The sequence below is a fragment of the Camelus dromedarius genome, chromosome 32 (assembly GCF_036321535.1).
Source record: "Camelus dromedarius isolate mCamDro1 chromosome 32, mCamDro1.pat, whole genome shotgun sequence".
In the NCBI taxonomy this organism is placed as follows: Eukaryota; Metazoa; Chordata; class Mammalia; order Artiodactyla; family Camelidae; genus Camelus; species Camelus dromedarius.
In genome coordinates this window covers 19,709,786-19,723,355 of record NC_087467.1, presented here as the reverse complement: position 1 = coordinate 19,723,355, position 13,570 = coordinate 19,709,786, and the positions used below count along the sequence as shown (strand labels likewise).

The 13,570-nt window shown below is 48.9% G+C and overlaps 1 protein-coding gene and 1 long non-coding RNA gene across 2 annotated transcripts; one reads left to right on the top strand and one right to left on the bottom strand.

Moving 5' to 3' along the window:
• Positions 1 to 159: 159 nt before the first annotated feature.
• Positions 160 to 3,986, bottom strand: LOC135319808 (uncharacterized). Its single transcript, XR_010378709.1, has 2 exons — positions 3,558 to 3,986; positions 160 to 328 (listed from the first exon to the last, which is right to left on the bottom strand). It is a non-coding gene; the product is annotated as an uncharacterized LOC135319808 (long non-coding RNA).
• A 291-nt stretch (positions 3,987 to 4,277) lies between these two features.
• On the top strand, positions 4,278 to 12,853 carry TMEM200C (transmembrane protein 200C). Its single transcript, XM_031439147.2, has 2 exons — positions 4,278 to 4,610; positions 7,423 to 12,853. Exon 2 carries the CDS (start codon positions 7,514 to 7,516, stop codon positions 9,374 to 9,376), a length of 1,863 nt encoding a protein of 620 aa, XP_031295007.2. The 5' UTR covers positions 4,278 to 4,610; positions 7,423 to 7,513; the 3' UTR covers positions 9,377 to 12,853.
• Positions 12,854 to 13,570: the final 717 nt, after the last annotated feature.

Sequence of the window (13,570 nt, the reverse complement as noted above, 5' to 3'; positions counted from 1 at the left end):
GATGCACAAGAACGGGCTTGCTCTTGACCTTGACACAGCATGACTTTACCCTTTGTTTCCAAACAGAAGTTCTTGAAAGTGATGCTGAGTTCTTTCTCTCATGGGGTCATTTGTGGGACTCCGGGGACTGGAGGCAGAGGCAGGAATCTGTCCCTCTGGCACAGCTATGTTCCACAGGGAAGGGCTAGAAATACAAACCACGTAATCTCTCACTGAGAAACCCGAAGGCCGAGAGCAGCAAGTGTGGAAATGCCGTCCTTGAGTTTTCTAAGCTCTCTTGCTCCATCCAGGCTCTGCTGGGTGTTTTCTCTTCCTGTCTGTTCTCTTCCTAAAGAAATGAATGGGGCTTTAATCCACTGTTGCAGCTCGTATTTTCTGTTTTATCAGCTCTTTTACCCTTTGACCGTGCGGTGAAAAAATTGTGAGGCTACCAAGGTATGTAACAGTGGGTTTGCAGGTAGGAGACAGTGCCCAGTGAAGCATGAATTTCAGGTAAACAACAGAGTTTTTGAGCATCCGTCCGTGTAAGATTTTATTGGCTAGGGCTGAGTTTATTGTTTTCTTTGGTCATGCTTTTGTTTGTCATGTTTTTTACTGGTAGGGGCACGAAGGGAAGAAGGAAAGACAAGGAGTGAGGTATTTGGTGCCCTGTGTTTAACCTCAGGATAGCTGTTTCCTTCTGCTATAGAGACGCTATAAACTCAAGAGTCTTTTCTGTGAAATCCTCAAACTTCCAGTCTGAAGGATGTCCTCTTGGTCCTGTCTTCCCAAACTCCAGATTTGACTCTAGAGTGACCTGAGTATGCAATCTAGGTTCTCAAACAAACTGAAATGAAGGGACCCTGGGAATTGCAAAATGAGCAAAATAGCAATGGGGGAAAAGTGTTTTCTCTCCCCTGGGAAGCGGGCTGTCTTCAGCACCACTGAGCCTGAGCCTTGTGGACAGGCATCACTCAGTCACAAAAGCTGATCCTGAAACTCCATTTCAGAGCAATGGAGTGGAGATACCTCCCCAGGAGATGCTGGTGAGTAAGAATAGAATGGGAGAGTGAGGCTTACAAGCTGGGAGAAGATGACTGGCCTGACAAGGATGACAGCTAAGTGTACTGAGTGTTTACCAGGTGCTAAGCATTAGTTTACATGAACTAAACTTACAATAATGCCGTGATGTAGACATGTGTCATTATTTCCATTACAGATGGGGAAACTGAGGCGGAGAACATTACATCATCTATTTAATTAAATTAAGTAGCTGCTTTGTGAAGGATACAAACTCGTTCCTGAACCCATGACACTGAACTGCCTGAATAATCTGTGAGAACAGGGTGTGGGGAGAGGTCAGAGCAGCTGCACTGCTGCCACAAGCAAACCCCTTTCCCACTGCACATTCCTGGGGAGCAAAGGGGCATCAATGGCCCAGAGCAGGCAGGCCACCAGGTCTCCTGCTGGACGGCTCTGGGAGCACAGGTGAGCACGTCAGCCCAGGTGGATGACATGATCAAGGGAAGTAAATGGATTGTGAATAACTTATGAAATGGAATAAATTACATAAAGGTTGTTTTTAAGAAAGAGCAGATGAAAGCATTCAGGTCAGAATTTAATCCAACTAAACTCAGCTAATCTTTCCCCTCTTCTTTTTACCTGGGCCTGCATGACTCTCCCCTATGACATGTTCTGAATGCTGTGCTCAGCTCCGAGTTCTTGAGACACAGGTGAGTTGTTACGATTTGGTAGCCTTAGCCCTTCAGTCCTCAGCAGAATGAAAGGGGGTGTCCCATAATCTCAGAAATCATCCAAACTGAAAGGCCAGTGAAATTAGAAAGAAAGTAACTCCAGAAAGGCCAAGAGCATCACTAGTCCTTTAAAAATAACTACAGAAGTTGGAACCCCCGTGGGAATGTATGTTGATATTATATTATCACAGACAGGCTAAAGGAGTTCACCGGAAACAGATGTGATCTGATTTCCTCCGATACCCTGAGCTGAAAACAAAGAAAATTCCCAAAGGTGATAGCACTCAGGTGAAAACATTTCAAAGTTTCAAAGAACTCAACTTGGAAGGAAGCCTTTGAATAATAAACCATAAATTTTATTGCAGTCATCAACATAAGAAAAATATATCCCAAGACCTGTTTGTCTAGAAAAGGATTCTTTCGCAAATCCTTCAAATGAGTTTTAACCATGCAAATGATGACTACAATTTATGCAGAAATTTGAAACTATTAATGGCTTGATCCACCTCAGATCCTAATGAAGTTCTGCAGGATGATTCCTGTTTACACAGCTCAGCCAACAGAGGCCCACAAGGGTAGAAGCCACCACCCATGGCCTCGGCAGCCAGCTGTGTAATGAAATGAGTTCTCAGATTCAATCTTCATGCAAAACACCAGATTATCATTGGGATTCAAGGAGTCTAGATGCTCAAAGCCAAAAACAAAACAAAACAAAAATCCTTTAAAATGACAACTAGACCGAGTTATTTCTCCTTTGCAGGGATCTCTCTGAAAGCAAACCCGATGTGGGACTGAAAAGTTTCCCTTTATTGTGGCTTGTTTTCTAACATTCTGAATCTGAGCAGGGACACAAAGGTGGAAGGAGGTGGGTTCTGAGCAACCCCATCACCATCCAGCTTCGTTATCTGCTTGCAAACGGTGACATAGGCCACCTTTCAAACAGGCAGGTGCAGGGTTTCCTTTGAGGAAACATTCCTCCTCCATCCGCCCCTCCATCTCCAAACTCACTTCACATATCACTGTCCACATTTATTTCTTTAAACCTGTAAATGTTTGGTCTTTATTGTTCTTTTTACAAAGTGCAAGCTCTAGCTTTAAACACAAGTGAATGCTGGGTACCCTGAGGAACAACCTTATAACTGGAACCCTGGGCAGCAAAGCCCTCCTGTGTGGGTTTCATCCACCCCACCCTTAAACATAATAACTCAGAATATACAACAGCCCCACCACTACCACTAAAATATTTGTCTGGACTCCAGAGTTCAGAAAGCACTTGCTTCACTGACTCTTCCATTTCTTTCTTCCTGACTCCTGGCTGCCCCATTTCAATAGATAATTGAAATCTTTCTTACTTTCTTCTCAATTCTCCATGGGGAAATTCCACTTTGAAATTCTCTTTTCCCCGTCATTTCTACTTTACAGTTGAAAGGGCAGGGATAAGCTAGGAAACAGGATTTCTCTCTCCCTCTCGCTTTTTTACAATGACGTAGGGACTTTGGACAGCCTCCCTACCCCCACCTCCCCTCTTTGATTCTAACCCTGATTCCCGGAGAATTACAGTTTTCCTTTTAATGCTTGCTGATTACCTCACGGTGTTGGCACAGGAGGGGCTGGCGAGGAAGAACCCCGGAGTTGAGTCTAATCCCCGATAAGCCCCAGCTGCCCGCCTCCGGGGGAGCCGCCGTCCTAGGGAGGCCGGCCACAAAACCCGGCTTCCCTGGAGCGCGAGGACAGCAGACAGAGGTTGCCACCAGCCCCGCGGTGCGCACAGCTTGGTGGGGGTGGCTCCACTCGGCCGGCCGAGTTCGCTGGGGGACAACTTACTGTGTTCGCTGTGCGTCCACACTGCAAACTCCCAAGTGGGAGGGGGGAAACAGCAGAGGCTGTGTCATGTCCAAGAGTAGAGGCAACAAAAGAGGAGAGAGAGGAGAGGAGGCGAGGAGGGAGGGAGGCAGAGAAACAGGGGCGCTACCTCATTCTTCCCCGAGAGTGCCCCCTCGGAAGCTGATGGGACCCCCTCCGGAAGCAGCAGCCCTTTCTTTGGGCCCCCTCCAGCCCGCTGCTCAGACAGGTAGTTGAAAGAAAAAGAACAAAGCTCCCAGCCAGGGCAGGCGGCAGTCCCGGGGCGCTCCGGGGGTGGGGAGGACCGAGGCCGAGGCGCTCCGCGCCCTGCCCAACCTGCGTGCACCCCCGGGCCCCAGCCCTCTACTCCGCCTCCCCGAGCGCCTCCAGGTCCTCGGGGAAGCGGTTCTTTCGAGGGGACGCGCGCCGGCGGGAGAGGAAGTAGGGGGAAAGGGGTGTAGGTGCGGCTGGCGGGGAGGGGGGAGCTTGGGAGGAGGCAGGGGGCGGGGCGGGGGGCGGGTGCGCCCCCGAACAGCCTAGTCGGGCCGGGTACCGATTGCCATCCGGCAGCAATTTCCCTGTGTCATGGCTCCAGTCTCTTAGCAACAGCCGCGGGTCCGGCCGCCCCGAGCCGCGCAAGCCGCCGCCGCCGCCGGCTCAACTCCACCTGGCGGAGCCCGGCGCGCCGCAGCCACACAAAGAGGCGCTGGGCTGGCCGGGAGCGCCGCGGGAGGGCACGGCGACCAGCAGGGGTGGCGGAGGAGGGGAGAGCGGCTCCAGGCAGGATGCAGGATGCGGAGGACCTGACACTTCTTGGAAACTCTTGGAAATGGCTCCCGCCCTGGCACCGGAGGGGGCTGCGAACCTGGGGCGGGCGCTCGCCCCTGCTGGGCTGCTGAGCCGCACTCGGATGGAGGGCCCCGAGGCGCTGTCCCTGCGCTCTGCCGTCGGCTCGGGCTGAAAAAGTTTCTCCATGGTTCCTTTGTGTCGCCCGAGCGCCCGTTCGCCAGCCCTGAGCTGCCCCAGTCTTCCTGGGTAAGTGAGCGATATTGTTTGCTTCTAGCGCTGCCATTTTGAGAAATTCTGTCTGTCCCCAGCCCCCGAGCAGCCCCTCCCCAGCCCTCCTGCCCGAACCCCGGTCCCCCCCGTGGGTGTTCAGGAGAGTGATTTTCCTGGGCGGGCTACACGGCTTGCGCTGCCCAGATAAAAGCGAGTTCAGGATTGTCCTCACTTCGCTCCTGCCTGTCTTCTCTCCAGAGGCGGACTCCCAGCTGCTGCACTCATGTGACTCCAACATAAATAAACAGACCTAAAAGAAGGGCAAGGGGCTCGCTGCCCTGCCAATGAGGGACCGGGGGTCGAGGACCTGGATTGAGCCCCAGGGAGGGCAGGGCGCTCCCAGCCTGCGGGCTCTGAGCCTCAAGACACAGAGCGGGGCTTAATCCATCATGAGCAGAGAACTTGAATGTCTCTCTTGGAAGCAGTTGTATTTTTAGACATCCCTCCTTTGCTTCCCCCATCCTCCATTCCTTAACCACGGAAAGACCAGCACCAGGCAGTAAATTGCTAGGGCAGCCAACCTCGAAGGCCAAGTTTATTTTCTTTCCTTATGTATGAAGAAAACCTCAAAGGTGGATCTTCCTTGCCATCTGACCTTTGTCAGTATTTCACATCAAATGGAGATACATTATAAAAGCATTCAGGCTTCAACAGAGCTGAAGGAATAATAAACTAGGGAGTTAATTACTAGCTATTAAACTAATTTTAAAGGTCTTCTGTAAACGATTGAAATCCATTCCAATCTTCCTTACGTTCTACCCAGAGCCAAAGCTGCCTTGCTGAAGAGAAATACATGTGTGTACCTTCCTCCCTGAAGACGTCCAGCATCCGTATCAATGCCCAACAAAATATTAGCCCTTCTCTCCTCTGGGAGAGCCACCATGCCAACTGAGTCTGGGCTGCTTCTAAAATCTCTGGCTTCTAAATCCTTCTTAAAATAATCACAGATCTCCAGATTATTACCATTAAAGATGCTGGAGTCTAGGGATCACTTAAAAGAGGAGTTTCTATGTTACAACTGTATAATAAATGTGCTTATTGGGGGAGGGATGGGCAGTAAGCTACTCTAGGTTTGGGGGGGTTGTTTGTTTTTTCTTAATCTGTACTTACTGGTGCAGCTCCTTCTTAAAGCAAAATTTAAAAGGTTTATAGATGTAATCTACTAACCCCTCTCTAACCTACCCAGCATTTCTCCTTACTGAAAACCAACTAAATTCTCCAAGGAGATACTGATTTGCAAACATTGTAAATAGCTGATTACCACTTGCTTTTCCACCAGTGGAAAAAAGATCCTCCCTGTATTTGGTATAATGGAGGGAAATCAAGAGCCAAAGCTCTTCACCCAGGCACCAATTAAAAGCAAAATTCTACCTAAGTAATCCCACATTTTCAAAAGGTAATTTATTCTAAAACATGAATTATTTTATAAAGGATAAAATACCCAAAGGATTGTGAGTGATACCTAAGCCTTTCAAATTCATACAATGCCCTTAATTCTAGCATCTCTATTATAGGAGGGAACATAACCAATGGAACAGAAAATGGTTTACTCTAGGGACCCAGCAGGATTGAAATTTTTAGAAGCTAACAGACATCCACAGAGGTGCCTCTGTGCATTTACCTACCCAGGTTTTATTATCAACAACTAAACTTCCTACAGGACAGTCCATTGATTGTCACCACCCTCCTTTCCTGATAATGACCTCATGAGAAAAAGATGAGGAAGCAGCTCTCACTTGGGGGAGACGTCATTCTACAAATCATCATTATTATGTGGATTGCTGTACCTAGTTAATTGCCTACTCATTTGACTATCTGGATTCCTTAGAGTGCTCTTGGCACAGTAATAAGAGGTCAGAAAGCTACTATGGCCGAATTTTTTTCTTTAAGATTGTAATTTTCCCACATAAGAAAAAGATCTTTCCCTTGGAGATCCTAGGGGACTTCTCAGATTCCCTGATGAGATCTAGCACATGGTACCTTTAAGGGAGTTCCTCTGAGGGAGGAGAGGAGGCCAGAAGGAAGAAAGCAGTTACATAACCAGTTACCTAAAACTAAATATTCCACCCCAAGAAGCTGTCCAGATGTTGCAGAAAAGAAATGAGGAAACGGCTGTGAAAGGGATCTGCTTGTCTTGAGCTGTAAGACAGTGGTAGGTAGGAGACAACTGGTGGAGGGATTAACAGAGCACTGACATCTCTGGTGTTCTCCCAGCAATGGACTCCCATTAATTATCTGGGGTAAATAAGCCGTCTGCCAGGATGTAACTCCAGATTTTCATCCAGTGAAATGATTTCCTTTTGTCTTAATAAGACAGTAACTTTTGTGACTGTTTTAGGGAATTTGGGTCCCACATTGACAGAGCCCTCCCCCTAGTTTGGGACTTGGAACTCTGTGGCAGCTCCCTTGGGAAAGCTGTCCAGTGGGACAAAGGGAAAGGCTTTTGCCAGGAAAGCCCTCACCCACTTCTCTGAGTCCCCACGTTTGGTTTTTACTAATGGTCAGAACACTGGCTGCCAGCCAGGAAGGTTTGAAATGAGCTATGCTGGGATATTACCTGGGGGGGGGGGTGGTGGTGGAAAGAAGGCGTTCTCTCAAAGTGTTTTATCATCTCCTACAGTGCTTTCCTTTTCTAATCCATTGATGGCACCCCCTGGTCTCTACATACGGCAGTCAGTCAGGTTATGGGTGGGCGACATGCACGTGGTAGGACCTGGGAGCAGGACAATGGCAGCGCGTGGGATGTTGCTGCAGCCAAGCCCTCTGACTATCTTCCTCTGCTTTGCAGCAGGAGGAAGTGTCGGAGCAGCTAGTGGGCAGCTGGTGCCCCCCTGCACAGGCCACCACCCCAAGGTCTAGCCCCGTTCCACCGGCTCGCCATGATCGCCACTGGAGGCCTGCTGAGGATTTCCGCCAGAAAGCAGGATCCCCTCCGCCCCCCGAGCCAGGTCCCCAAGCGCAAGCGGAAAGCCAAGAAGAGGCGCAAGAATGACGTGGTTGTGGTGAAAGGCAAGCTGAAGCTGTGCTCCATCTCCGGGCTCATCGCCCTCTGCGGGATCTTGGTGCTGCTGGTGGGCATAGCCATGGCCGTGGTGGGCTACTGGCCCAAGGCCAACGGGACCAACAGGGAGGGAGGTAAGCAGCTGCCGCCCGCGGGCAGCGGCCACCGCGCCCCAACTATGACCAACAGCAGCAGTGGCAGTAAAAACCGGTCCAGGAACCACGCCGGGATTCCAGACGGTGTCAATGCCAGTTCCGTGGGCGCGCCCAGGAGCACGCCTCCAGCGCGGTCCCCCGCCCCCTCTTCGTCGTCGTCGTCCTCCTCCTCCTCGTCAGTGGGTTTCTTCTTCCGCATCTTCTCTGGCTACCTGCACTCCGACAAGCTCAAGGTCTTTGGACCCCTCATCATGGGCATCGGCATCTTCCTCTTCATTTGCGCCAACGCCGTGCTCCATGAGAACCGGGACAAGAAGACCAAGATCATCAACCTGAGGGACCTCTACTCCACTGTCATCGACGTGCACAGCCTCCGTGCCAAAGACCTGGCGGCTGCCGCGGCCGCCTCCTCGTCCTCCGCTCCCACCGCAGTGCCCCCCGGGGGCGCACCGCTCAACGGCTTCCTCAGCTACGTGCAGGCGCGGGGCCTGGAGCTGAAGCCCGGAGGCTGTGGCAGCGCTGGGGACGCCTTCGGGGCGGCTGCGATGCTGGCCAGGGGCGCATGGCCCCACCACGCGGCGCTGGGCGGGGGCGGCGGCGGCGGCGGCGGCGGGACCCGGGGCACCGCGTCCCCGCCGGATCTGGCCTCCTCCCCGCACTGCTCGCGGGAGCCGCCGAGCCTGGCGGAAGCCGTGTACAGCATCTACCGCGAGCGCTCGGGCGTGGCCGGCCGTCGCCAGGCAGCCGCCGCCACCGCCGCTACCGTGGCCGCCAGCAGCGGCAGCAGCCCCGCGCCCCACAGCCCACCTGAGAGCTGGGGGCGCCCAAGCACCGCCAGCTCCCTCGTGGGCTCCTCACTGAGCGCCTTGGCACTGCTGCCTCTGCAAGGCGACCGCGACGGGGACGGGGACACAGAGAGCGCGAGCTGCGGCTGGCGGCGGCCGCCTGGGGAGCGCGGCTCCCAGGAGATCCCGCGGGGCGAGCTCGACCTGAGCTTAACCGATCTCCGCGGCGCGCGCTGGGCGCCCCGAGAGCTGGAGGAGCCCGCGGGCTCGGCGGTGGCGCGCACCAGCAGGGGGCAGGGCGGCCGCCTGCCCAGGACCGGCAGGTATGCGGCCCTGCGGCGCCGCAGCACCAGCGGGCTCCCGGACTACCGGGCGCCTCCGAGCCCCGAGCCCCCGCCCGCCTCGCGCAGCGCAGACCTGGACTCGAGCCTTCCGGCCCCAGCTGCCTCCTCCTCGCCCGCTCTGCAACCCCAATACTCGCCCCTCGCCAGGCCGGACTCACCGAGCTCCCAGTCGGTTGACCTGTCCTGCGGCAATAAGGGCTACACCCCTCTGCGGGAGGCCGGCACCTCCCTGGAGTCGGCTGTGGACGTGGCAGGCAGTGAAAGTCCGGACGGTGAGGCTGCCACCGCCCAGGGTGAAGAGCAGAGCCCCCGGGAGCATCCCAGCCACGAACCCCCCACGGCCAAGCCCCCCCAGCCGGTGCAGAGGCAGTTTACGAACAAGGAAAAACTCTTGATGATTTCCCGGTCTCACACCTCAGGGGTCGAGGACGGAGAACTGGAAAGTACTGGCATTTAGGGAAAGAGGGAGGGAGAAGGTAAGACTGAGAAAATAGCGGAAATGCTCGCTTGGATCAGTGAATTTCACAGTTCCCTCTGTCCTTGTGGACTTGTCCGAGGCAATCGTCCACTACCCAAAGAGCTGCAGAATGTTAGTCTTGAATTGCGTTCACGAGATTCCTGTAGATAAATAACTCCAAGCAATTTTTTTAAAGCGCAAACTAGTCTTTTATGTCCGATGGTGATTGTAAGTTCTATGAAAACCAAATGTATTAAAAGGTCAGCAATCTAGTTCATCAGATAAAATTCTCTTAATTTTCTTAGGATCAAAATAATCTATTTTTGACAGTAACTGTGCACTTTACTCCAACTTTTTTTTTTAGTTCCCTAATTTCCCTACCCTGTACTCAGCCACTGGTTTTGCCCATAGCTGCTTGTGAATGACAAGCTTTTTTCCTCCTGTGCTTTTGCAGAGCATAGAAGGGTTTGCCTCAGTTCTCTAAGAACTGATATCACTAGATGAAGTCAAAGCCAAAAGCATGAGTATGTCCGGGAAGAGCACTTTCCTTCCCTCACCCCATTCTGCTCATCCAACTGCCCAAAAGCCTCTTTATTTTTTAAAAGGGTATTTACATTTTGCTACTAGGGTGTCTACTGGAGACTGGAAGGGGCCAGCATCTGGGTGGACTGTTACATTCCTTAATTCACTCTAGCAAAGTCACAATACTTTACTGAGTATTACCACACCTATATCAAAAATAGCATTAATATGAAAAAATCTTTTTGTAATAAAAGAAGTTTCCAAACAGTTAAACTTAATATTGCCTCATTGCACTGTGGAACTAATGCTTCCAACACATGTAAAGCACTCAACAGTTCAACTGGTAAATCTAAAATACTGTGCTATGACATTGCTACCGTGATTGTAGTTACTTTCTCCCAAAGTGCTCAGCACCATCCTCACTCAATCAATATCAAGAATATTTTTAACTTTTGTATGTAGGGTGGAATTGGACATCTGGGAGTTTCTCTTTCAAATAGAATGAAACATTAAATAAACAGTAATTTTCTACAGTCCTCCAAGTATGAATTTACAGAACATCAGGCTTAATATTCTGTTTTCATCCTCTTGGAGTTGACTATTTGCTTTTTGCTTTTAAATTCTTGATCTTGAATCCACGGCCTACATAGGCTAACAGGTAATGTTTTCATAATGTGGTAGATTGTTTACACTTGATTTTGTTAAAACTCAGTTCATTTTCAGGCACAGTAGACAAACACAGTAATTAGTGTTCCATTCTGATGTCGTTTTCCTCTGAGTTTGAACTGAGCACCGTGGGAATGGTGTTACTTGCTCTCGGCCATTTGGACACAAGTTCTCCAGTTAAGCACAACTGAGGCTATCTTTGCAGGAGGTTGAAATACTGTTTTTCAAGGAAAATCAGTCAAAGATGTGGTCACATTGGTCCCCATGGTGAAGCAGTGGGCGCAGTGGAAAGAGTGCAGATTTAAGAGTAAGATGACCCCAGCTTTTGGCATCTGCTAGCTGTGTAGCCATGAACAACTCACAGCTTCCCAGTCTCAGTGACCCAATAAATTTAGGGTATTTGTTTTTCTTGGATATAGTCATATCATATTTGTACACACAACTTGCAGAGTGAATACATTACTTCATAAATTACTGTATAGTGTAACATTCTGTAATCAATTTTTAAAGGATCTAATTTATTCCCAGATTGGATTTTCATTAAGCTAATAATTCACTTTAAAGCTGTGGATTAATTTATCTGGCTCTTCTATATATCAAAAGTGAGTTTCCACTAGTAAGAGTGACAAGCCAAGTATAATCAGACCTCCAAGTAGTGTTAAATTTCAACTCACAATTGTTTTATCACACTTATAAAAATATTCCAAGTTTTTCTTCTCCATTACCTTGCATACTGGGCAACTTATATACTGAGACAGTCTGATGAGCTGTTTAAAATGAAAAACAGGTTCTAGTGCTCTAAAATGCTGTTACTAGTCATCAGAGAATGCACTGTAAGACTTTTAGCAAATAATGAAGCCGGTACCTCTCAGTTTAACTAAAGAGTGGCGTGCAGAATATACCTTACGAACTTAAGAAAATTCAGTCCAACTTATTGATTCAACTTAACAATGCCGATTGCCTCATTGTATTAATCAGATTAAATAAAAACTTCTAGCTCACACTGATCCCCTTCTGGGAGCCTCTGACCCCCAAGTCCCCGCCCGCCTAGCGCAGCACAACCTGGACTTGAGCCTTCCAACTCAGGCCTCCTGAAATTAAGTAACTTCGGAAAACTAATTCAGCTCAGTATCAAGTCCCATCTATCTTAACCACTGAGCAATTCAACTAGATTTGTTTCCCCTGAAGGTAAAAGATGAGCCCAAATCTTGGAAGGAGCTGGGCTTTCATCAGACCTCAGACGGAATCCTCTGCAGTTACCACTGTAGTAACTCACAGTCCTTCCCTTTCATAGGAGCAGAGATCTTCTACAATAATAAGGCTGGACTTTTACTCACTGCTCACTGTGGGCCAAGTGCTGTTCCACGTGCTGTATACATATTATCTCAATGACTCTTCATTCAATCCTCACTCAACTCTGTTGAGGTGGGGTTGTTATTATCTCCACTTTCCAGACAGAGACACTGAGGTCAGAACAATGGAGCCCTTGTCTGGGTTACACAGCCATTAAATGGTAGAGCCAGGATTTACACAGAGCTGGGGATTATCTGTACCCACTGGCAGATGCTGAGCTGAAGCTGACATTTCTGGAGACCATCAAAATATTTTCTACATTTTTAGAGTCCTGCAGAATCCTTTTCTAGAAACCATTCTTCGGGCTATTCGGAGAAGTGTTAGAATGCACAGCCAGTTAAAAGCTGGAGTTCGCATTCAAATCTTCAGACCAGCATAAACAAGGTTTTTTTCAATGTCACTTTGCAGGGTTTGTGGGAGATCATAATCAACCCCTGTCCTTTATCAGTGAGGTTGCTAAGAATTAGAAAGATGGAATAATTCGTTCAAAGGCGAACAGCAACAGCCGGACTAGAATGTTAAAACAGTGACAACAATTGGCACACGCACCCTCACCCTGAATTTCTCTCATTCTAGCTGGGTGACCATGGGCAAGCTACTCAACCTCTCTGTGTCTCAATTTCCTTTCCCACACAATGGTAATAATAATGTGCCTATCGCACAGGACCGGCGCAAAGACCAAATGAATTCATACCTGTATAGAATGCGTACAATGAGTAGAAAGTGTTCTTTAAAGTTGTTTTTGTTTTCTTTAAAATACAATCAACTGCTAAACAGAATCATTTCGTGTGGCCTGCCTTTTTAATAACAGAATAATGTGGGGTTTAAAATCTAGAGTTTAAGGCAATAGAGCCTGACTGGGTGGGGTTTTGGAACCCTGGACCTGGGTTTCCACATCTTGGTAAGTGGAGACAATAAAGAGCATCTGACTCATGGAATTCATTATTTGAGTGCCGACGACATAAACTAACATATTTAAAGAACTCAGAACAACTCCTGGCACAAATAAACCTTCAGTAAATGTTAACTACTATTATTAAGGCAGAAGAGAAAAAAGTAATTAGTAGGCTAAATTTACTGCTCGATTGTTAGGGACAACCTTAAACTTACTGTACTAAAAAGTCTCTATAATTTAGGTAGATTAAAAAAAAGACAATGTAAAGATTGAGCACCGAGGCTGCCGAAATGTCCCCAGTAGAACATGGACTGAGTGAGCACTGGATATCTGTACCCCAACCATCCCCTGGCATCATAACATCACAGAACAAAGAAGGAACATGCAAACTGGCCTACCTGGCTGTAACTGGCCATGGTTATTCCTTTCCCATTATGGCAGCTGGTCACATCAGAAAGGCCAGGCTGGTGCCCACGTGGTCCCAGCCCCCTCCAGTCAGGAGAGACGCCTGGGAGAAAGGTTGAGTGAAGACTGAAGTGAGGAGCAGGTACCTGTGGATTTTTTCAATTGTCTCAACAAAAGTTTTTTCTATACTAGCTTTTCTTTAGTCATTTTGTGTTCTTTTTAAAGATGCAGTTTTGAAAAATTATTTTTGAGTTAGAGAACTTTAAAAAAAATCCCTGCCAATAACATTAGATTAGAACAAATTGAATATGTGAATTTGTATTTTGATCAGAATAGAATTTTTGCCAAGACAG

Excerpts from the sequence above, each read along its gene's own strand:
- TMEM200C (XM_031439147.2), top strand. The coding sequence starts at position 7,514 with ATGATCGCCACTGGAGGCCTGCTGAGGATTTCCGCCAGAAAGCAGGAT.